At 42.6% G+C, this 23,845-nt stretch overlaps 2 protein-coding genes across 3 annotated transcripts in view; one reads left to right on the top strand and one right to left on the bottom strand.

Annotated features, from left to right (window-relative positions):
* Positions 1-6: 6 nt before the first annotated feature.
* On the top strand, positions 7-4,387 carry ribc1 (RIB43A domain with coiled-coils 1). Its single transcript, XM_074681346.1, has 8 exons — positions 7-294; positions 540-743; positions 861-1,078; positions 1,187-1,301; positions 1,639-1,757; positions 2,323-2,559; positions 2,997-3,163; positions 3,326-4,387. Exons 2-8 carry the CDS (start codon positions 545-547, stop codon positions 3,405-3,407), a joined length of 1,137 nt encoding a protein of 378 aa, XP_074537447.1. The 5' UTR covers positions 7-294; positions 540-544; the 3' UTR covers positions 3,408-4,387.
* l1cama (L1 cell adhesion molecule, paralog a) overlaps positions 3,641-23,845 on the bottom strand; it is a 43,731-nt gene continuing 23,526 nt past the window's right edge. Inside the window, exons 4-30 of one of the 2 annotated variants that reach the window (XM_074681343.1) lie at positions 22,692-22,706; positions 21,054-21,156; positions 18,863-19,065; positions 17,753-17,875; positions 17,257-17,427; positions 16,169-16,283; positions 15,589-15,773; positions 15,081-15,212; positions 14,843-14,989; positions 14,643-14,754; positions 14,126-14,286; positions 13,873-14,032; positions 13,493-13,617; positions 13,217-13,318; positions 12,621-12,818; positions 12,463-12,533; positions 12,144-12,369; positions 11,927-12,042; positions 10,825-11,041; positions 10,205-10,327; positions 9,769-9,945; positions 9,564-9,677; positions 9,296-9,445; positions 8,757-8,888; positions 7,719-7,791; positions 7,544-7,555; positions 3,641-6,381 (exon numbers count right to left, since the gene is read on the bottom strand). In XM_074681343.1, coding sequence (XP_074537444.1) covers positions 6,120-6,381; positions 7,544-7,555; positions 7,719-7,791; positions 8,757-8,888; positions 9,296-9,445; positions 9,564-9,677; positions 9,769-9,945; positions 10,205-10,327; positions 10,825-11,041; positions 11,927-12,042; positions 12,144-12,369; positions 12,463-12,533; positions 12,621-12,818; positions 13,217-13,318; positions 13,493-13,617; positions 13,873-14,032; positions 14,126-14,286; positions 14,643-14,754; positions 14,843-14,989; positions 15,081-15,212; positions 15,589-15,773; positions 16,169-16,283; positions 17,257-17,427; positions 17,753-17,875; positions 18,863-19,065; positions 21,054-21,156; positions 22,692-22,706 — 3,725 coding nt within the window. In that variant the 3' untranslated portion in view covers positions 3,641-6,119. The remainder of the gene's footprint in view (positions 6,382-7,543; positions 7,556-7,718; positions 7,792-8,756; positions 8,889-9,295; positions 9,446-9,563; positions 9,678-9,768; positions 9,946-10,204; positions 10,328-10,824; positions 11,042-11,926; positions 12,043-12,143; positions 12,370-12,462; positions 12,534-12,620; positions 12,819-13,216; positions 13,319-13,492; positions 13,618-13,872; positions 14,033-14,125; positions 14,287-14,642; positions 14,755-14,842; positions 14,990-15,080; positions 15,213-15,588; positions 15,774-16,168; positions 16,284-17,256; positions 17,428-17,752; positions 17,876-18,862; positions 19,066-21,053; positions 21,157-22,691; positions 22,707-23,845) is intronic. The other variant, XM_074681344.1, reaches the window with a different exon arrangement.

Genomic DNA, 23,845 nt, shown 5'->3' with positions numbered 1-23,845 from the left:
GTCGAGTGGCTTGTGGATACATCAGTACTTGTTAGGACCCCAGGGTTGCGGCACTTCCATTATCTACTAAGATCCTAAAACTATACATAACAGAAATTGCACTTTTTCAGTAAAGCTGTTCTTTTGCCACACATACGCGTTAATGGTAATTGCCTGATAGTAGACCGTCTGTAGAGCGGAAAAATGTGTTACCATGGTAACCAAGGGCATCCAAACACAAGAGGATTGTCGTAGCGAGGACTGCCTGCTTGACCAGCACCAAAATCAACTGTAATCATATATTTAGAATCTGTTGTAAGTATGCTCGTTAATAATACTTAGTGAACAGAATCTACATTGATTTCAACTTGAGAAAAATGCATGAGCTACTGGATAAATTCAAAGTACCCCATGCTTTGCTGTGTGTCAGGGTCTGTTTCTAACTGCATTATGCCTGGTTGAGGATTAGTGCACCACAAGATGTACTCATTTCCATGGGCAATAGAAGATCAGCTTTGCATCAATTTGTTGTCTTCAATCAGGATTTTTTTTTCTGACAGAGAAAATGTACAAAGTGGATTTGCCTCTAGACCAGTCCATAGAAGAGGCTGTGGAAAGGAGAAGGTCTGCAGAGGCAGCACGCAAAGCCAGAATCTTCAACACCCGGCTCCGTGTGATGGGCCTTGATACTGATGCTCTCAACCAACAGATCCAAGAGAAAAAACACCAGCAGAACATGGAGCTGCAACGAGACAGAGCATTTGGTAAATTAAAGACAGCTAGGGAGTGGATAGAACAGCATCAAAACATTTTTCATCCATCCTGTCCATTAAGAATATGCTTCACCAGACAGCAAAAAGTGTATTCTCTTTACATTGCAGATAAGCTAAGAATGTGTCATGATGAAGCACTGCTGCAGCAAGAAGCTGATGAAAAAGAGAGGCGAGCAGCTCTACACACTGACCTGACCCATTATTGGTCCACTCATCAGTGTGTGCAGGACTCTCAGGATGCTGATCTCAAGTGTGGCCTGAAGGGGGCATTCAGTATCACCATTCCAGAGAGTGAGCTGGGGCCTGCAAGTATGCAAATTTTTCAGGTGAGTTCTGCTTGTCGGGGAGGTGTGTATCAAAGACAAGCAGAGCAGGCTTCAGTCAAAGGTTACATGAATATTCATGTTACTCATGTGTGCTTGTTTTGTGCACAGGGTGAGGATGTTGGACAGGAGCAAAGGAGGAGAGAGCAAATCAGAAAGACTGATGAGAACCTGAGAGTGCAGAAGGAGGAGAATGAGAGGAGGCGTGTGGGAGACAAGCAAAGAGGTGAAAGGAGACAAAATAAGGGGGACATACACACACACACACTCAGGTGCACATGATTGCACATGATGTAATCCCTCATGAGCAACATGCTGTGCACTATAGCTTCTGTAAATCACACACATGTGTCATGCTTTCCTGCACAAACAATCACACACTCCTACGCACAGCCCTTTCTGCCAGGTGGCACTGATGGATGCTCAGCACACAGAGCTGTTATGCATGTGTGAGTGTGGCGCTAAAGTCCTCTGCACAATGGATAATGGCTAATGCGGGTGTGAAAAACACACAGTAGGTGATTTCCGACTTGTTTGTGTATGTGTGTGTGTGTGTGTCACAGAGACACTTGAGAGCAAAGAGCTGGTGTATCAGGACCTTGTGGGGGTTCAGCTGCGCACACAGGAGGAAGAGTGTAAGAAAGCTGCTCGCATTGCCCTCGACAACTACAATCAAGCTCTGGTACGGTACACACATGCACACACAATCCACCTGCTGATGTGTAAGCTTAAAGAAAAATCCAGAGGGAGTTGGAGCTGTGACTTTGTGTTTGCAGATGGGTTCTTGAAATGACTAATTGAAAATGTTAAGTGATGCGTACACACACTTGCTGCAGGAAGGCAGCCATCATATTAGCAGGTACCAAGCAACATGGATGGATAAACTGCTCTGATGTATGCGTGGGCCTTGTCTGTTCTCAAAGCTCCCTCACTCATTTGCCTTAATGCACTGAAGCCTCCACTGGGAAGCATCATTTTAAATCCTTCAGGCAGTGGCATTTTTAATGGCAATTATGTGGTTTCTCTAATAACCACTCACGTGCAAAACGCATAAGTAAACACACATGACTGAGTAGATCTCTCAGCAGACCAATCAGCATACAACTCACTCCATTTTGGAAGTAACCACATGTTCGAGGTTGGATTTCTAAAGCTCCAGTTGTTCTAACTATAAAGGGAACGATAATAAGTCAACTGCTCCTGGATCAGTGATATACATCAAAACATTATCCTTCTGTTCCCCACAGGCTGTAGAGCGGGCACAGAACCTGAAAGAGCAGCAGAGGAGAGAAGAGAGGGAGAATCTGGCTGAGATGTGGCACACATTGACATCAGACATGATGACGGAGTGTGCAGAGGCAGCAGAAATCCAGATTGGAGAGGGAAGGCCACCCCAGGTTCTGGTGGACAAGTGGAAAGGGATGAGACCCGAGCAGCTGGAAACCATCCACAGGGAGAGAGAAGAGCTGCGTGTTGAAAAACAGGTACTAGAGCAGGGGTGGCCAACCTGCAGCTCTGGAGCCACATGTGGCTCTTTGCCTTTCAGTGTGCGGCTCTTCGATCCACTCGTAAAAAAAATATTGTTATTAGTAGTGGTGGGCCGATCAATCTGCTGGTTTATGTTTCATTACTTTTAGTCACAGGTTTTATGGGTCTTAAGGGTTTCTTTAAAACAGGTTAAGAAAATAAATTCTTAGAGTATTTAGTCTAACCGAAAAAGATCCCTTTTCTTATTTTCTTAATATCTCCCAGCCTCTGAGATCCATCATCCATCCTTTTCAACCAGTTCTCGTCCTTATCTCAGTAACCACCCCATCAGGAGAAAAAAAAAAACACATCTTGAAATTCTTTAAGCCTGGTATTCAGTGTAACTGCTTCACTGAAGTTTTTCATCTGGCCCTTTTTTTCCTTTTGTATCTAGAGACAGCGTGAAGCTGAGAAGGCTAAGAAAGCAGCGTGGGAGCTTCAGCTCTTAAAGCAGTCGAGAGAAGCCGAGGAGGAGGAGAGGAGAGCAGCACAGCTGAGGAGAGAGAGGAGACTTCAGACAGACCTCTACAACAGGCAGCTGGCCAGAGAACAGCAGGCACAGTGAGCACGGCACACACACACAAACACACAAACTCACCATATAATCAAGGAGTCAGCAAACATGTCTGGGTGCTGATGAAGTAGTCCAATTGAGAAATAAGGATAAAACAAGGGTGTTGGGAACAGCTACTCACAGTGTTTGTTTGTGTCTTTGTGCCACAGTCAGGATTACCTAAACAAGACGCTGTACACCAACAAACCCACCAAGGACTACTTCTATCAATTCAACACCAGCTCCCGCTGATCACCGATTGCTTCACACAGGCTTGTAACAATGTGCTATTAAATCCATATCTTGCTCCACTCTATGGGAATTGAATCCTGGGTAATCAATACCTGCTGCTTATTTTCAAGTGACACACAATTTCACATTGACTAGAGCTGCTGAAAGAAAGGGACCTTCTTTAAACACATTGTTCCAGGTTCTTTATTTTTCATTATCCAGTTACAGGTGTTGATGCAAGTTACAGTTATAGTTTTGGCCCCAGTCAAATGTCACTCACTTGCAGTTCAAGCAGATACCATCAGTCCCATTGTGTTAATTATGCACCCCACACACCACAAAGAGGCATAGCTACATCCCAGCCCACCTCCTCCCCCTATCCACTTCAGCATTGTTGTTTAAAATATGAGTTCTGGAAATGCTCCTCCAAACAAAAACCAATTCACTTTATAACAGGTTTTTATCCTTTAACTCTATAAAAAGGGAAACAACCGAGAAAAAGCAAAGGCCAGCTTTCCCCTCGGCACAAGAAAAGCAAAGAGTGAGTGGCAGTCGAGTGAGTATCTGTGTGTGTGCACTCATTACACATTCAAAGCTAACATTTGCCCCCCAACAAGAACAAACACAGATGTTAAAGCAGCAGATAGTCACATTAGAATATTGGTACACTTTGTGTTGCTGTTGCTCCTGTATGAAAATATATTTTTTTAAAGTTTTGTTTGTCCTGAGTGTGTCTGAATAACTGACAACAAAGAGTGTGCACACACCTCCCTTCAGCACCACTAGCCTTTGTTGACTTCTCATAAACTCTATCTCAGGGGCTGTCAGGAGATGTTTGGCCGGTGTCAAGCTTTTATTTGAACTGGGGGAACTGATGCAGCACTGTTGCATTAAGTTACCCCCTGTAGTATTCACAAACAGGCTGCATCCCTTCCTCGCATTACTGCATCAAAAACTCCACAGATATTCACTGCACTGCAAAGCATGGCTGGGTGGTCTAGGCGTAGGGCATGAATGAAATCTCAGCTCTTGAAATGTTGAACTACTATCACTAAATGACTCTAATGCATTATGTTTGGATTTTTGTTTTTAATTTTGAAATGTTCGCAAACATCTACAGGATAAAGTGAAAGTTTTCATTTTTTTTATTCTTTTTTCTTTCAACTATGAATGCTTTTGCTCAAACAGCCAAATCTCCCTGCAATTGTTTGTCCAAAAAAGTTTGATTTCATAACAATAGTACAAAGAAGAAAAGGAATTTAAGGGGTTTCAAACCTGCACATTTTTCACATATTTATATCAAACATTTTTGGGTTCATCAAAACAATCTTTTAGGGTTGTATTTACATTCAGTGAGGGTAAAAGTAATCAACAACATCTTTACGTATTCCATTAGTTGTAGCTGTGTTTGTTGAATCAGAAGCAGGTTAGTACAATGTCTGCCCATTTTTAAAAGAATACATTCTCTGTGTTTGATGTGGATACCAACTGCTTGCCTTTATTAAACATCAACTGGGATTCATTAAACCTGTCTGCAAAAGCCACTTTGCATTGATGAAGGTCTGAAAAATAAAAGTTAGGAGAAGACTCCACTCTCTGATCTGTTAATATACATAAATACTGCTCCTCAGTTTGTGTAGTATGAGATGGACAGGTATGAAAAGGTTGTTAATTAGAGACAACAATGTTTTAATACAGTGTAGAAAGAGACAAAGACAGATACAGAAAGCTACACGTAGGTCTCGACACAAAAAATTACAATATCATTTCCAATCATGACATTACACTTCTGGTGGGAAGGCGAGAGTAATGACATCAATCTGGTGCTCTATGCAGACCCAGCAGGCACAGGAACTTAGAAGGAGCATGTACATATCTATAATACTGTATTATGGCTAAATAGATAAATGTAGATGCAGCTATATACACCAGATGCTACTTAGCATTTTCACAGCAAGTTCCCCGTATGCATCCAATGTTATTTTATAGTAAGAAACTTGGCTTCACTTAGTTTCAATTAAAACAACGTGATCAATGTAATATGTCAATAAAGAGAGGTGACCATTTAAACAAATGTAGTATAAAAACTATGAAAAGGTGATGATATAAATTAAGCTAAAAAAGGTGGTTTTATATTCACAAACAGTAAAAAAAAAGTTTAAAAAAAAAATCACTGGCACACACAGTTCAAGACATCAAATGGCATTAGACGTACAAAATAGTGCGAAATGATATAAGGCATGATAGATGTCTAAGGTTCAAGACTTTCCACAGCAGCACGTGCTGTCTGATTCCTCACTCTACCATCATCATCCTCTCTGACTGAACTACTCTGCATCTTCATAGGACCACACCTACAATCCCTGTGATATCTCTAGCTGTACAACATTCTGTCTTATCCTTTTATAAAGTTGTCTGTTTGAAGAAAAAATAATAAGAGAAGAAAAGGAGGGGAATGAAAGTTAGTCGTTGAGATATGTTGTAAACCACAGATAAAGGAGGTCAAGGGGGGTCAAAGGGCATTTTCAGGTCAGTCTTGTATCATATTGTCCACTACTTTGGACACTCCTTTGGTCAAAATAGTCCAGTCAATCAGATGACAGCCAGGTGCATCTGAAAAGTCAACGCGTTGATTGTGTATCAGTCGTAAACTACAGATCAGCAGGGAACAGGAGAGTACGGGCACATATGTGTTGACATGTTTTGGTCTGGTGGCCCCTGTTTGAGGGGAGGTTAATCCAGGATGGTGACAGAGTTGGGCATGCCGTTGGTTGCTGGAGAGACGGTGGTGGGGTTGAGCAGGGTGTTGTCTGGCAGGCTGTGGAGCGTCTCTGGAACGTCACCAGGGCGGCTGAACTGGCTGCCCAGAGACTCATCCAGGTTGAGCTCTGTGGTGATGGCACTGCTGCCGTTGAAGTCCAGGTTGTCCTCGCTGCACAGCTTGCTCTCCTCGCACAGGGATGGCTGGCTCGCTGTGTGCTTCTCTTCAAGATCACTAGAGTTCAAAAGGGCAAAGTAGACGTCACCGGCCGGAAATAAAATGAATGACATCTGAAAACAGTGTCATTGCCTACAAAGAAGAGACTTGTTGCTGCAACTTTCTTGCCCCTGATTGATTATGCTGATGTTTTATACATGCATGCATCTTCACAATGCCTTCACTCTCTGGACATGGGGCATTGAGGTTTTTTTTACAGGTCTTAAGGTTCTAACTCATCATTGTGACTTGTATTCTTGAGTTGGTTGGCCTGCATTGTCTATTTGAAGACAAAATTATTGACATGCTCTCATTTATGAAGCTACTCTTAATTTGCTCCCTTCTTATTTATGTGATTATATCCAGTTGAGAAATGTTGGGACTTAGAAACTTTGCATCTCATTCATAAGACTTATTCTGTCTGTTCTTAAAGTTCGTCTCCTGCAATGTGGAACCTGCTGTGGGAGACGCTGGGCCTGAGGAAGCAGATCTGTTTATATCTTTTCAAAAGTAGACTGAAAATGTTAGGGGACAATGCATCAGGCTGTAAATGCTTTGTTGGCAGATTTTTCTAATCTTACACTGGATATGTTGATCTGCTTTTGTCATTGTTTTGTGTTGTTTGTCTGTAACTGTGTTTTAAGAGGTGCTGCTATCTTGGCCAGGACACTCTCATAAAAGACATTTTTTTTATCTCAGTTTGGCTTTCCTGGCTTTAACTCCTGTTAATGCTGAAAACCCTCTATTTTCCAGATGTGCTCTAACTTGTTTGTCATACTGTCTGTCCACATTTCATACTGGTATTTTCAGTGAATTAATTCCTCTAGTTAAATTTTTATTTACATATTTTCAGATCATCTTACTATCTTACTTTATGACCAAAATCTATATTTAAGGTTTTTAAAGTAAAATTGTAAAAAATCTGATGCACCAGATTCTAAAATGAATAATGCTGCTGCTTTTCTTGGTTTTACTTTGTAATCAATCACCTTTTTAGACTTTGATAAGAAAAATGTGATATTACAGAGAGTCTGAAAAAAAATCATCATTCCCAGTCTGAAATGACACATTGCATCATGACTACTCTAAATGCTGCAGGGAAGTCAAGAGGTAGGTAGCACACAGGCATGGGGTGGACAATATAAGGGGGTTTGGGTCTGCACATCACAACACAGCATACCTCTCCAGGGATCTGCATACCAGGGGCAAGCATCGGGAAGAAGAAAATGAAAGGAGCACAAAGGATTAGAAAGCGCAAACAGTGCTGAGGGAGTCAGGCTGTGTTAGGAGTTTAAATAATTCAAAGAAACAAAATGTTAAACTGAAAAAAGCTGTTGTGCATTGAGCTAACAAACCTGTACTCTCCGAAGGTCTCATCCTTCATCGGTCTTGCTTCTGAGTCCATCGGACCCTCTTCCTTATCTTTGACTGAGAAGAAGATTATTGGATTTCATTATCAGTGAGATCTGAACTGTGTTTCTCTCTCCCACTGAGTCAGACATCGATAATTACATTCTGTCATGCAGCAAGATAACACCGAGAGAATAAAGAAGATTGAATATCTATATGTTTCTTGCAGAGAGATTGGGATCTCTAAACAGATTTCTGTGTAATGTTTGATGTAATCACTCACTTTCAACAAAATAATTAAAGTTGTATGTAAATGATTCATTTTCTCATCATCGTATTTTTTCTTTTTTTTTTCATTCTTAACTTTACAAAAACATGACTGAGCCTTCCTCTAAAGGAGCTGGACGCTTGCTTCTCTCTTATGTGGAGAAAGATAAAAGGATGGTGTGTTTGGATTTTATTCTGAGCAGTCAGTCAGTGGCCTGCAGGTTGCAGTAAAATCTAGTAGTTTGTGATTATTATTCCACCGTCTTTTCAAAGGCAGAGCCTCTTCCTTGCTATCAAAGAGAAGAAGTATAAGCTTTGGGGTGGGTTTTATTATATTTGTGTTATGAAAGCTGCAAGGAGGAAGACTTGTAAAGGTGGAAACTGCCCAAATATTTGAAGCCGCTGAGTGAGTCATGCAGAGAGCTGTTTGGAGCAGAATTTATACCTCGTGCAATCTTATTTTACTTATTTCCCATGAGAATAATCTTGTTTACTTTGGCGCATTCATCTAACTGCTTGGCTCCATTTTGTACTGCAGTTACTTTCATTATCAAACAGCTTTATGACTCCAGAGTGTTGAGTGTTACCCACAAAGCCTATGTGAAAGGTGACACAGCATTTTTTTTTAACGCTGATTTGTTCTCACAGGCAGGACGATGACAGTGCATTCTTTGAAAAATCCGTTTGAGGCTCATCAGTTGTTGTTTTTTTCTCACCAACGCCAAGCATACACAGTGTTTAAGCTCAGGATGCTTAAGACTAAAGGCATCACCTACCTGAATACTTTCCTCCTTTACTCCTCTTGATGAAGCAGAGGATGAGAAGTATAAGCAGCAGAAGCACGATGGCACTAACAAGACCTATAAACCAGCCCTGTGTGGCAAAGCTCTGCTGCATCTCTTTCACAGCTGGAAAAAAAGGCAAAAGCAGAAAAAGCAAAAGTGAGTTTTACAAATTAGAGAAACAAGATGAATAAATGAGGAATGGAAAGGATGAAAAAGTGTCAGAACCACAGCAGAGCAGAGGGAGAAGGATCGAGAGCAGAAGAAACAAAGCATTTTGACAACAGTGGCATTTCACTCGGGAACCAAAGAAAACAGAGAAATGCACCAAACACACTCAAGTAATGGATCATTTCATATGGCTAACCAAGCTCTCTTTTATACATATCTGTGAAATTACTTCACAGGCAGCTGCGAAAACTGCTTGACACCCTCAGGAGGATCAGCTTTATATTTAGACGTGGGAAGCCCAGAGGAGGGAGCAGAGGAGATGAAAGGAAAGAGGATGAATGGAGGCAGAAGGCTCATAGTACCTGTTCCTTTCGTGTGGATGTCAACCTCCCTGAAGGTTTTGTTGTTGTAGATGAAGTGGAGACGGTAATGAGAGCCAGGGGTTAGGTCCTGGAGCTGGTAGAAACCCTGCGTGGAGTTCAGCTTCTCTGACATCTTCCACTTGGTGCCATCTGAGGAGACACGACGTGAACTTTGGTGACCTTTTTAGTGTGTTAAGCTATGAAGATATTCTCACCACAGAACAGAATGTGAAGTTTTTCTTGTGCACATGTAAGTTACGTTTCATACCATTCTTTCTGAGGTATTTGATCTGAAAGCTGACATTCCTGTGTCTCTTCTTGGCCACCCAGCTGAGATTTACTGAGGTTTCCCCTTCAGTCAGGTTGAAGTTGTCAGGAGGTTCTGTGAGACATTCAGAGAGAGGGCTTAAGGTCTTAATCAGTTACAGCCTCTGCATGTCTGATCTAAGGATCCAGTGAATCTGCTTCTGTACCTCCATCCAGCGTAGTGGCACCCTCTCTCATGATGGGCTCCCCGTCCCCTGCATTAGTGTGCCCCCTCAGGTAGAAACGGTAGTGACTGTGCCGGTCCAGGCCTTTCAGAGTGAGGTGGGTGACCGTGGGGTCGTCTATTTTCTCCACCTGCATGGGGCTGTCATCACTCTCCACAACTGACCGCAGCACAGCACAAAAAACATGTAATCATTACTCGATCCTGAACACGCCGTTATAGGTGACATGTGACTGATTGATGAGCTTCATTAGGAGGCTTCACTCTGCCGGTGCAATTGATTTGGCTAGAAATGTATTGTGTATGTTTCATTTAGATGATGCTTTTACTGATGATGAAAACAATGAAATCTTGGTTTACGGGAGATTTTAGATGTAAAGTGTATGTTTTTGTTTGATGAGGGTGTAGACAGTGCTTACTCTGCTGGTACTGCAGAAGATATCCAGTGAGGACTCCATTTGGGTGACTCGGAGATGTCCAGTGAAGGGTCATCTCTGTATCTGATGGACTGTCCAGAATGAGGGATGTTGGAGGACCAGGGACTAGGAGCAACACAAGCAGGCACAATTAAAAATCACTGTCAAGGTATTATCATACTGTGCTGATCATCTGTCACCCGTATTCCAGCAACAGCTCGCTACCTGTCAATAACTTGTCCTGCCTGACCCTTATACCTTTTCCACCTTTCAACAAATCACTCAGCCAATCAATGAGGGTCGTTTGAGTAAAAAGGGGAATGTTCTGCTCCAAATAAATGGATTGCAGTTAATTTGAATATATGAAGATAACACTGGTTCACAGAGACGATATTACTCTGCACACAGTTTGTGAGCATGCTTTGTGAATTAGATGGTGTCTTCTTGGCTCATTTGCACAAATTCAGCAGGCGCAAAAGTCACTCAATCCTTTTTTGTAAACCAGGGCCTAAATTTCCCACTCCACACAATCTTTGTCTGCCCCCGCTGGAATCACACATCATCACCCACTCTAACCTTTATCTCATCCCATATGAGCCCCGTCTATCTGGTCTCAGTCTTACCTCCCTCAGGAGTCTCGAAGGGCACTGTCTCAGAGGGGGGTCCCTCGCCCTTGCTGTTGAATGCAGTGACCACCAGGGAGTAGTGGGAGTACGGTCTGAGATCACTGATCACCTTCTTCTCCTCGTTGGCTCCAGTCTCTACCACCATGGTGATCTCTGGCTCCCGAGCCCTCCGGCCTCGGTGATGACCCTGTGAGCCGATTCTGGTCAAGTAGATCTGGAGCCAAAAAAGTCGGAGGTCATGACTTAGGCCTGAACCACACGTATATGGATAATTTTTTGATCTGATATCTTTGTCCTCGTTTAAAAAAAATATCTTCATCCACACCACAAAAATATCTCTGTCCATACGAAGAGGCCAAACTGAAAACGATCGCCTCTGAAGCCTGCAATGCCATGCCTGGCCGATAAGTGGCAGGTTAGCAAAATGTGAAAACCATAGAAGAAGAATGTTATGAGCATGTGCAGTCAAACACAGTGACGGGTTGCTAGGTGCTTGACGTCAACGCGTCAACACCAGCTCCGTTTAACACCGCTACACGGATCCCCTCAACCGGAATTTTTTTATTTCTTCACTTTTTTATCCGTTTTTAAAAATCTCAGTTTATGTGGGTGAAATCGCCGTGTTCGTATGGTTGAGAGGCCCAATTGGACAGAAAATGTGCGTTTACGAATATATCCATATACGTGTGGTTCAGGCCTAACAGAGAATAGATTAATTCTTCTAAAACAGCTCGCAGACCTAACACTCATGTCATATTTTAAATACAACAGAAAAATGTGATCACCATTGGAGATACTTTTTCATTCTTTCTGAAATCTGTTTTAAAATGATGAAGTGTCTCTTGGATGTTAAATGTAACAAAGACTTAAAAGAGAGTAAGAGAGGAAGTGCAACAAGGGTACGATACATTTTGAAGGTTAGATCATCCAAAATAATAAAAAAACTTCTATTCTTCACAACCTTGAAAGTAAAGATAACTGTGAAGCTCTGCCAAGCTAAGATCTGGCTGTCTTTGCTGTAAACCCAGAGTATGTTTAATTCATGAGGACAGGCGCTGCATATGTCAGCTAAACAACAGAGAAGATACAGAAACAGTACCTTAAAACCCAGCAGGTGTCCTCTGACCGTGCTTTTATCTATTTTTATCGGGCCCACTATGATGGTTGTGCTGTTCAGTAGATCAACAGGTGGATTTAATGGAGCTTCCAGAGGAACTGAGGACAGGTAAGGAGGAGGGTGAGTCAGAAAGAAGATCAAGTGCCAGTATCAAATGTAATTTTTAAAACTATGGCAAATGCTGTAGAAACATCTTTACCATCCTCTCCTGAGTAACCAATGACAGGGTCAGGCTCAGGTCCCTCCCCTTCATCATTGACTGCATGCACTTTGATCTCAAACGCCGAAAAGTTGCCAACATCATTGACCACAAACGGTGGTGTAGTTGTGTAGTTGGTGTGCCAGGTGGGCCCGCTGCCCACCACCCGCCTCCACAGCACCCGGTATTTGAAGTCAGGTCCATTAAAGTTACGTCTATCCATTTCCTGCAGAGATACAGAACAGCAACCAATAAGATACAAACAGCTTTTGAAAATATTATTGTTTGACTTAGTTTCAGATTCTGGAAGAAGATGTACCTCCCAAGAGATGAGCAGAGTGCCAGGGTCTGCGGACTCACTCCTGACATCTTCTGGGTTGTTGTCTGGAGCTGTTATAGGGAGAAAAGCTTAGTGTCGTCTTATTTTGAGTTCACTACGAGTATGAAAGCTCATAAAACACAAGCATTGGCTTCAACCTTCAGCAACTGTGTTGTGGATTTCAGAGGGCTTGCTGGGGTTGCTCTTGCCCACATCGTTGATGGCAATGACCCGGAAACGATAGGACATGTAGGGCCACAAGGGAAGGCTGGCATGCTTCTTGTTTCCACTTACTCGCTTGAGCTCTTCCCAGCCCCTTTCTTTTGCTCTTTGGTCCTCAAACTCAACCACAAACTCTGCAAAGAAGAAAAAAATGAGTCAAGGAGTGATGGAGAAAGACAGGAGGAAACACAAATAAACACGGTAACAAAGTCATGCTGAGACATTTATCTTAGACACATGTGATACTGCAGATCAAATAATAATCACACCGTCTGTGAAAAATGAAATGTAATGAAAACAAAGCTGTCTTTTATTCTGCCAAAGGGAGATAAATGATGTGAATCTGTTGCTCTAAGGATTGGAGTTAGAGATGATTTGTGCCTGTGACAGTACACAACTTCAATGAGCAGCAAAAGAGGATCACAGCAGGAGAAAATATCCTTTTACTGAAGCATGAAAAAAAATTGTGCACTGAAGGAAAAAACAACAGGTGTGTTCAGATGTTCGTGCAACTATGAGCGAGTCTTTAAACCTAGCACAGGGCTGTTGTGGTCGTCTCCGGGTGTCCAGCTGAGGGTCACTGCTCGATGTTTCGCATCAGTGATTTGTAGAGCACCAGGAGGGTCTGGGCGATCTGACAGGGACAAAAATAAGACCACAACAATATTCCTGCTGTGTGAATCCACATGAAAAGTTAAACTAACAACACAGAGTTAAAGCAAAATTAAAAGCTAATTGAAAATGTAATGTTGAAAGTATTTAAGAGCTGCTGTAGGCTCAGTCTATGTGATAAAGGGATATATCTTACCACACAAAGTGAGGGTGCTGCTGGCTTTGGCCATGTCCAATTTAGTGATGACCTGACAGGTGTAAACTGCTTCATCGTCTGGTCCCACATTAGCTATTATCAGGTCTGATCCTTCAAACGTGTATCTGTGAAAACATGGACATCATTGTTATATTCACGTTCCCCCTGGCTCCTCATCTCATCCTCCTTTTATCTGTGTCAACGCTGTCACTTATTCATAAGAGTTTTTGGGTATGTAATTGGAGCAGTGCAGATCAACATTGCTACAAGGGAAAAACAAGTAAGAAAGAAAGTTGCATTGTTGCCCTGGAAGGTTGTCCTGATCTATATACACAAATCACCAATTGTGATTAAGTATAAAAGAGTTCACAGAGTCTTACTTTTCATCACTGTGAGACTGAAAGAGCTTCTGTTCATTTTTTCTCCACTGAATTAACGGAGGCTCAAGTTTTTGGTCCACAAGTGCCTCACAAGTGAAGATTGCTGTGTTTCCAGGTTGCACTTTGAGAGCCTGCGGAGGTGTGATGATCACTGTTCTGTCTGGAGGGGAAGACAAGGACACAATTAGTCTGAGTAAAACCTGTTTGAGGTGCAAACAACAACTGCTGCTCAGCTTCGTGATGGTTCACTTACTGAGCACTTCCAGCACGGCGCTGATGGACAAGTTGCTGCTTTGTACAAAGCAGTTGTAGATGCCCTGATCATCGTGAGTGACATTAGTGATCTCGAGTCCTCCGTTGGCAAGAGGATTGACTCTGGGATCTTCCAGGATGGGGGAAGTGCTGCCACTCTCCCTGTGAAAGACACACAAGGACCCAGAGAGGTACATTTGAAACTGAGGGAACAGGGGGAGAAACAGACCCTTTTTCAGCCGATTTAGGCGCTGATTAACTCACCAGTTCAGTTTTCTACTCAAGCAGACGGAACAAGGAAAGGTGGAAATACCCCTATAAATAAAATTCACACTCATGGTCCAAATGTAACAGCTTTGGGCTGTTAATTTATGCATACAAAGAGTTACCTACGCACTGATATGTGAAATCTGTTAATATGAAAACCCTCTAGACAGCGGATAAGGATATCCGTCACAGCGCATTTATATAAAATGCAATATGGTTGATGAAAAACAGCTTGGTGGTTTGCTCCTCACCATATGACCTTGGGTTTCGGCGAGCCAAAGGTGTCACATTCCAGTAAGGCTTTCTGGCCCTCTGTAAATGTGTATGTATTCCCATCATCAGTGAGGATCTGAGGAGCCAGCTCTGAAGAAACACAGACACAGAAATGAGACACACAGAAGTAAACAAACACTTGAATAAATATGAGATGTACACAAAAAGAAAGTCTCACCAATGACATAGATGTTGGTGTTGGTGAGGATGGTCCCATGCTTGTTGGAGGCCCGACACTGATAGATGGCTGTGTCTCCAAAGTTGACATCCTTTAAGATTAGAGATCCACCTGTAGTCAGAGAACGTCTTGGGTCCTTGTCGATCTCTTAACAAAAAAAAAACAAAAAAAAAAACACACAGTGAGCATTCAGTGTGTCGTGACTTGTGTTGATTTATTGTCTTTCAAGTGCACTAACCTGAGAGGGGAATCCCATTGATGGTCCAGCTGATGACTGGAGAGGGGATGCCATCCGCCTGGCAGTCTAGTCTGACAGTCTCACCTGGAGCATATAACTGACTGACCGGCTCTTTGGTCCAGTAGGGAGCCGCTGGAAAGGCCATAAAATAATAATTACACAGGTCACAAGAAGGATATCAAATTATATTATCAAACCTCAACTTAAAAGTAAAAATTAAACAAACAGGGCGCTCTGCTCTGGATGTTAAAGTTGAAAACTTCTTTATGTTTACAAGTGAAAAAAACTTCACTGACTTCAACTAATTTTTTTTACATGAACACAAGCAGTGGTGCAGGATTTTTAGTTACATTGACGCTTTAAGTTTCATTTTTGTAGTGGCAGGAGATACAAGAGACTGAACTATATGTACACGCCATACAATGCAAAGAACATATTCAAATTGTCCTTATTCAACCGGCCAAACACATGCATAAATAAAAAGACACTTATTCTGTGTGTGAAGTACCTTCAACAGTCACAATGTAAGTGTGTGCAGCCTTCCCTTGAGGGTTCTCAGCCGTGCACTGGTATTCGCCCGCGTCACTCTCTGAAATGTTACTAAAGCGCAGGCGGCGGTCGAACATTTCCTTAACGGTCCGGGTTTCAGAGAGCTCACCGTCCTTCCTCACCCACGTCACTTTTGGAGTAGGGCTGCACGGAGAGTGAGATGAGAGGGTGAGGGTGTAACAGAGGAAGGTGTATTTATTAAAGAGAGGAGAGAATGAAACAAGATAGAAAATAGAAATTAGAAGAACAAGAAAGACTCTGGCAAGTTGGAAAGGGAACAAGTTAGTAAAATAAGAAAGCAGCAAAGAGCATCAAAAAAAGAGATTATGAAATGAAAATCCCGTAGAGAGGTAAGAGGAGGAAAGAATGATGGGTAAGAGGCAGGTGGCTCAGTACCACAGGACTGATGGTGGTGGAAGATTAGCAAAGACTCTCACACACACACACACACACACACACACACACACACACACACACACACACACACACACACACACACACACACACACACACACACACACACACACACACACACTCACAGGCCTTGGACGATGCACTCAAGTTCGAGGGTCTGGCCTCTGAGAGCATGGTACATGCTCTGGGCTCCAGTAGGTCTCATCATAAGGGGCCTCCTGTTCCGCAGCACAGAGTTAGCTGGAGAGAAAGAGAGGAGAGGAAATTTTAGGATGAGGACACAGATTTATAGACATGTAAAGGTAACATGCAGCTGACACAGCAGCCTTTTCAGAGACTGACACAAACACATACACAGATGCACACAGTGTGCGGTATCATGTGGGGATGATTTGACTGTTCTCACTACACACTGACTCACAGGTTTCTTCCACACACACAGAGGTCTTGTGCTAACATGTGCTCAACTCTCTGACCTCTAGTTGGGCCACAGATGCTGGCAGCTACAGCTCAGCGTGAGCTGCATCTCATTACCGCTGGCCTAAGGAGGTGATGGGCCTCCCGCCGACACTGGGACCATCTACCGGACACGCTACTGCTTAGTTCAGCAACAAGCTAGCACATGGAGGTGGGGGGCAACCATACAGCCTCAGTGGTTCTCAGTGGTCGTTTGTGAATCTCTGTTTCTGAAGCCTTTTTTTAGATAAACCTTTAAAATATTTTACTACAACAAAAACCAAACAGCTTGTCATTAAGGCTTTCTAAATTTGAGGCACAAAGCGTGCTTGGGGAAATTTAGAAGTCTATTCATCACTGTGAAGTTTCTGTTTCTATGGGGAGATGAATGTGCTGAAATTTTAAAATGTAATTTTTCAGTGCTGGGAGCACAGCTGAACAAAAATCCATTAATCTTCATTTCACTGAGCTGGTTGCAGAAATCTCACAGGCAGTCATCTCACAACCAGAAATAATATCTAAATGTCAGCAAAATGTAATGTGACAAAATATGTTTTGCATCATGGAGAGGAGGACCCTCTTATATGACGTTTTCACATCAAGTTACAGGTGAAACAGCTGTGATGTAGGATTTTGATGTATATGCTTGTAAAATAACAGTGGGGCTGTTTGAGTGTATCACGCAGTTGTCCCAAGTTTACAACCCAGAGCAGTCGAAACCTGAACACTAACTTTAGCTCATTAGAGATGAACTCACAGGGGTTGACAGCCAGAGTGATGGGCTCTTTTGCCAGAATGGTGCGTGTTGCCAGGTACTGCACATTGCAGGTATAGTCCTCTCTGCTGTCCCTTGTTGTTAAATGGGCAAAGTACAGGTTTCCATCTTTTCCTACTACCACCCGCTCACTCAGCTGGATGTGGTGTAGCCCTGTAGTGAGAGGGAGACAGGAAAAAGAAAAAGCATTAGCGAGACAATGATCACACAAAGATGCAGGGTGAAAAAAAAAGAGAAACAAGGAAAAGAGAAGAGACGCTCAACAGCAGAGGTAAGTAGTGATAGACACATTAAATTATTGCAAAACAAGGTATTTTGAACACAAAGAAAGAAAATAAAGAGGATATATTTAAAGCACTCCTCTCTATGGCAGGATAGAGGTGAAAAGCAGAAAGATCGATAAACGGTCCAAGTGGCAGTTTAACTCAAGGAGACAGGAAGGATGTAATGGAAGGAGATGGAAAGGTAATGTGCTCACTCCAGTCCATCCAGTGAATGATTGGCTCCATGGAGCTCTGCGGGGGGTTACACTTCAGGACGATACTGGTTCCCTCCTCAGCCTTCACATTAACCCTCTTCTCCTTCTGTTGGGTTGGGGGAGCTAAAGGGGGAAAAGTGAGGACAAAGACATGCCTGTAATTCCAGCACAACCACCCATAAATACATTTTATGTGTTGTTTGAAGATTATCTGAAGCAAACCAACTCAAGCAGACATACAGTGAACAAGGAATATCTTTTTAAATCCCTCTCTGAGGAACTTTTGGAGTTTGAGGAGAAAAGCACTGCAGGATCTCTACAGACTAGTCAAAGTAGAGTGACGTGATTTGTGTATGATACATTTTTGCTCTCCCCCATCCTCCTCCCCGCTGCTCATTGTTGATAACCCCACAGGAGCAACTGAAGAGGGCTTCACATGACATCAACTCAAGAGTGTTTCTGGGGAAACTGTTGTCAGGGAAACAGTGAAGGAAGGAGGTCGCCCAGGAAAGAGCCAGTCACACAGGTGGATGGTTGCACAGAGGTGCTCTTTGCTTTTGCCTCAGGGGATATGTGTTCATGTGTGTAAGTGTGTGTATGTTAGTGTATGCTGATTACCATGTTACTGCATGTAATTATGTTCTGGATGGTGGTACAACGAGAACTCAGTGTGAGCCTCCATCTGCTGTCAGATGAGCTCTCTATAAAGCAGGCCAAGGTAAAGGTTTATACGCCTGCTCCTCTTACAGCTTTGTAAATCGCTCTGTTATTGCTGATAAAACCAACAACAACACCGCTCACGTCTAATCTGGACCTTAAAGGCATTTACGGGAGAGATGGCATCGAAGCTGACATCCATAAAAGACACGGGGCTCCTCTGATGCGGTGCACTTTATGAAAACACATCAGGGGAGGCTTGATTATCCTTTTACCACTTAAAATGGTGTGATTCATCCCTCTGGGCTGAGGCCAGACAATTTCATAACACCACATCTTAAGTGAAGATGACAGACTTTGAAAATCCACATCATCAACCAAAAATGAAAGTCTCTCTTTTTACATCTGATCAGTTGTAATTTCAGGAATCATCAACAGTTGATGTTTTCTTACCATCAATTTCGAGTATGGCTTCATTAGAGACAGCCGTCCCCAGCTCGTTGGATGCGTAGCAGACATATTTGCCCGGGTACTGCTTCAAAGTGTCCATTGTGTTACTGAGCGTGTAAAATGCAGATGAGCCAGCGCGCTCTGTCATCTTCAGCTCTGGGTCAGCGCCTGGGTCAAACTCCTCTCCGTCCTTTGTCCATCGGAAACTTAACCAAAGACAAAAATAAACCTGTGACCGAGCTGACAGAGTGTGAGTGCAAACAGCAAATGAATGAAATGTGAAGCCTTAAAAATAAACTGTTTAAGTCTTAACATGTCACTGAGTTTGAGGACACAAATGGTTTGCTGCAAAATGTAGATGTGATATCCCAGTGGGGCTAACAGGCTGCTGCTGTGTAATTGCGATATTCATCTTTTTCTTGGCAACTGGAACAGTTTTCCACTTCAAAGCAGCTCAGACACTCTGAAAAGATTGCTTGAGGGCTTAATGACATTCATCCTTTGTTGAAATGAGAGCTCTGACTGGGTGAATCTGTGCTTTCGTGTAAGACTAATAAGAAGATGTCAGCTGAACAAGGAGAGGGAAGGTCACTGTCCTGAAGAGTCTCAGAGGATAACCAGCGGCTAGACTCCTCCATGACTAATATCGCACCTTCAGACTTTAGGTGTAAGTGTTAGTATTGCTTTAGTCAACGAAAATTATGACTAAATATCAACGTCAACGAACCTTTATCACGAGACAGAAACGGGAGGAGACGGGACATGAATGGTGGTCATATGACTAAAACTATAATTAAATATATAATGTAAAATTGTTGACGAATAAAAACAGGACTAAATGTGGTTTACAAGATGAAAACTCTGCTAATATACGTCTTCATTTTCATTAACCAAAACGAGATGGGACGTAATGTCATTGCGTTCATTTAGTATCACTTTTATCTTGTATTATTTCCATTTCCTGGGTCGCAGTTCAGCGGCTGTTTCAAATCAGAGCATCTTCCGTGTCTGGAATTGAATATATTCTTGAGTCTATAAGGTAACAATGATATAATAATAAGATATCCATGTTTGACTTGTGAAATGGATGACTTAGAGAAAATTTTGGTTACATCTTCTCCATACTGAGTACTTGTACTAAATTAAGTGGGTTAAAGGATAAGTTCGGTTTATACAGCTTTTACATTGTTTATAGAATAAAGTAGAACAAAATACTCACCCAGAAGGCCTTCTGATCCAAGCAGTGCTTCGGGAGATTTTTAGATCCAAAATCTTGCAGCGGACGTCCGTATAATGGGATCCATTGGGGCATAAACAGCGCCGCTCCTAAAACTGCATTAATCGTCCAAGAACTCATGTTTTTCACTAATATTCCATCATGGTCCGCTCCGAGATAGTCCTCTGCTGCAGTCTGTGTCACTCCAGACAGCACTGTGTGGCTGTACTGATGTCTGAACTGACAAAGACTTTGTTTACGTTTGCCCCTCAAAGAAAGGAGTCAGCTCTCCAGAGAGTACTGCGCATGCAACAAAGTCTTCGTCAGTTCAGAGGTCAGTACAGCCACACAGCGCTGTCTGGAGTGACACAGACTGCAGCAGAGGACTAACCTGGAGCGGACCATGATGGAATATTGGTGAAAAACACAAGTTTTTGGACGATTAATGCAGTTTTAGGAGCAGCGCTGTCTATGCCCCGATGGATCCCATTATACGGACGTCCGCTGCACGATTTTGGATCTAAATATCTCCCGAAGCACTGCTTGGATCAGGAAAGCCTTCAGGGTGAGTATTTTGTTCTACTTCATTCTATAAATAATGTAAAAGCTGTATAAAACGAAATTATCCTTTGAGTAGAATTGCATTGCTCAATAGAGATGAGATTAAAGTACAATCTTCACTGACTAAAACTAGACTAAAATGTCACCAGTTTTCATTGACTAAAACTAGACTAAAATAATCATGGATAATTCTGACTACAATAAGACTACAATGCTCAGACTTTTAGCCAACTGAAACTTGACTTGACTAAAAGGAGTATAAATGTGACTAAAACTAATAAAAACTAAAATAATAGTTTGACACAAAGACTAGACTAAAACTAGAATTAAAACAGGTCGCCAAAAACAACACTAGTAAGTGTGTGCGTGTGTGTGTGTGTGTGTGTGTGTGTGTGTGTGTGTGTGTTGCTGACTAACATGGGTGGAGGGTTGCCGGTGGCTTCACAGCTCATGACGAGGTCCTCAACACTAAAAACCGTGACAGACCCTGGCTGTGTGGTGATCATTGGAGGCCGCTTCACTGCAAAGGACCAACAGAGACACAGGTTTATTAGCGCGCAGTAAGCCAGTCATCTTTCCTCCACTATTACATGCACACACTCGCTTCTGCAGTCTTAGCATGACCTGCTTTCATGCAGCAATAACTCAAGCTTTGACATACACACATGTATCATTCTGTTGTAGCACACAGACCTTAAAAAAAACAGAGATCTCTCATTTTCAACTTCAACAGCTGCCGATAAGTATATTCAGTCAATATCACTTAAAAACTCCCCAGAGAAAAAGCTGAAATGTAGGCCGAGAAAAAAGAGTGGAAGTATGAGAGCGGGCAGAGAAAATGGGTTGGGATGAGAGGAAATTGATAAAGCATAATGTAATAGGGAGAGTTCATGCAAAAGAGATTCACAGCACGGTGCACCCTGAGATTCAGAGACAGGGAGAAGGAGGAGAGGAAGGTGTCTGTGGGGAAATGAAGCAGGGGGAAAAAAGTAATGACGGCAGAGGAGGTTCTGCTTTCTCTGTCAACACTGGCCATAACAGCTATAAAGCACAGCCTCGATAACAGACTCATAAAAACCAGCATGCTGGGATTTGGTGTGACTACAGTATTGAACCAGTCTGTTTGATGCTCCTACATCCTTTACGACCCACGTCCAGTTTTTATGTCCTGGCGTCAGATACTTAAAGACAGAAATTTAAATCTTCTCTGCTTTAATATCTACTGTCAGGCTGTTTGCCATGAAAAAGAGGTCAGCTTGATACTTGTACGATAGTCTTTGAATTTAAGGAGAAGAAACAGAGTTAGACTCAAAGATGAATGTACATTATGTAGGTGAATGGGTGGGGTGGGCTTCAGTGCATGAAAAGAAGACTGGGGAGATGGATGAAGTGCAGCAGAGGGAGAGCACATGCAGAGCTAGTGAGAAGCTGAGCAAAAAGGGAGACAGAAATAGAAAAAACAAACAAGGGGTAGATTCACAAAGATGCAGAAAAAGACGGATAGGATGGCTGAGGGAGTTTAATGAAAGAATTCCCACTGATAAAGGAAATAAGCCCATTTCCTCAGCTGATCAAATTCAAGCTCGGGCTGCAGGCGCTGCTCCATTATTGGCTAAGGAGGAGGAGAGGAGCTGGTGCTTAGTGCTTTAACTCCTCTTTATTTCCTTGTGTCTTTGATCTGAAAGCCCTGCTGCATCCTTGCAGACAGCGGCTCCTTAAATGTCCTTCTCCCTGCTCCTAATGGGAGCCAGTGAGGCTCAACACACTCTCATATGCAGAACAAAAGTGGACATGAATCCAGGCGCATGTTTACACCACCCACTTCTTAAATACAAAGGCACAAACACAAGCTAAGACACTGTGAAACGGATGCACATGGAAACACTTACAAGCAAAACAGACACATAACAGACTAATGCTGCATTTAAGTGCATCACTGTGCAACAGGAGTTTTATGAAAGGAAAATAACCTCTGCATAATGAAAGTGTTTACAATAAGCTTTGCCAGCACCTGCATTAAGACAGATGGATATCAATAAAGTTGGAAGCACTTACGATCACTTATATGGTCTGTTAATCCGCCAGTGGTCAGAGAAAAGAAGCAATGAGGGGAAAAATGTTTTAGTTACTGTAAACAAGAAGGACTTTGACATAGTTAAGTGAAAAACAAATAAAGACAGAGTTAGAATAAACTCTAAGAAGTGACTGAACCATAGAAAGAGATAAAGATGTAGCTACAGCGCAGACAGATAGATGTTTCACTGATAATTGAACAACCATTATGATCCGTGGACGATAAAGCAGTGTGATGTGTCCTGTAATGGAGCGTAGCTTTCAACCCGGCCTCTCTGTCACAGATTCTGAGGTATCTCCTCTATTGATCCCCATCATCGACATGGCCGGGGCTCACTAATTGAAAGGCAGAGGACACCTTGACCTTTTTCTTCTTTGACCTGCTCCTCCTCCTTTCCTCCTCATCATCCTCCCTTCATCCTCCTTGGCCCTCTCACCTCTGTGTCACCTCACTCCTTTGGGGATAACGTTTGTAGATTTACTGCATCTCATCAGCATTTACAGGCTACGCATGCATGAGGGCATGTGTGTCCACGCATGTGTAATTGCTTGTTTGTACATAAACACTCTTGAAATGTGAAGGGGAGGTGAAGGATTGTGACTCATTTCAACAAGTCTTAGATAAAGAGTGAACAACAAAGGCAAGCGGTTCAAAACAATATTCTCATTTTTTCTCTGTCTCTCTCTTTATTGGAGCTCTGTGGGCAGGCCCACAACAGCCGAGGAGATGATGATTGATTTCCCTGCAGGGCCACAAGCTTTGCTGTTTTTCTAATGCCCACATTTTGAATCAAGGAGGAGGAAGAAAGGAGGGCGCATGAGGAAAAACATTGCTGGATTTTTGTTGTGTAACTCAGCTGTTGATCAAATTACCACCCAAACAGATTCGGGTTTTCGCCAAGGAAACCGGATCAATAGAGGGACTAATCAATGAGTATGAGGGGATCAATTACAAAGTAATTAGGCACACCACAGGCACAGATGAGCGCTCACAGAAAAGAAAAACAGACAGGGCTGAGTTTAGAGAATAATAGTGCAATCCAACACCAAATACTGGGGTTGGTAAAAGAGAAACACATGTTCACTCTGCTGATACGCTCTAATTAATTATGATGAAAGATGATTATTAGCCTGCT

Source organism: Halichoeres trimaculatus, unplaced genomic scaffold, assembly GCF_033239565.1.
Source record: "Halichoeres trimaculatus isolate MK-OKI-2021-1 unplaced genomic scaffold, fHalTri1.1 fHalTri1_scaffold_11, whole genome shotgun sequence".
NCBI classification, from domain to species: domain Eukaryota; kingdom Metazoa; phylum Chordata; class Actinopteri; order Labriformes; family Labridae; genus Halichoeres; species Halichoeres trimaculatus.
This window is presented reverse-complemented; position numbering and strand designations above follow the sequence as displayed.

Bases quoted from the DNA above. Each gene is read 5' to 3' on its own strand.
- ribc1 (XM_074681346.1), top strand. From the start codon at position 545: ATGTACAAAGTGGATTTGCCTCTAGACCAGTCCATAGAAGAGGCTGTG. The intron at 1,758-2,322 runs GTACGGTACACA...TGTTCCCCACAG, and splicing joins ACAACTACAATCAAGCTCTG to GCTGTAGAGCGGGCACAGAA. The intron at 3,164-3,325 runs GTGAGCACGGCA...TTTGTGCCACAG, and splicing joins GCCAGAGAACAGCAGGCACA to TCAGGATTACCTAAACAAGA.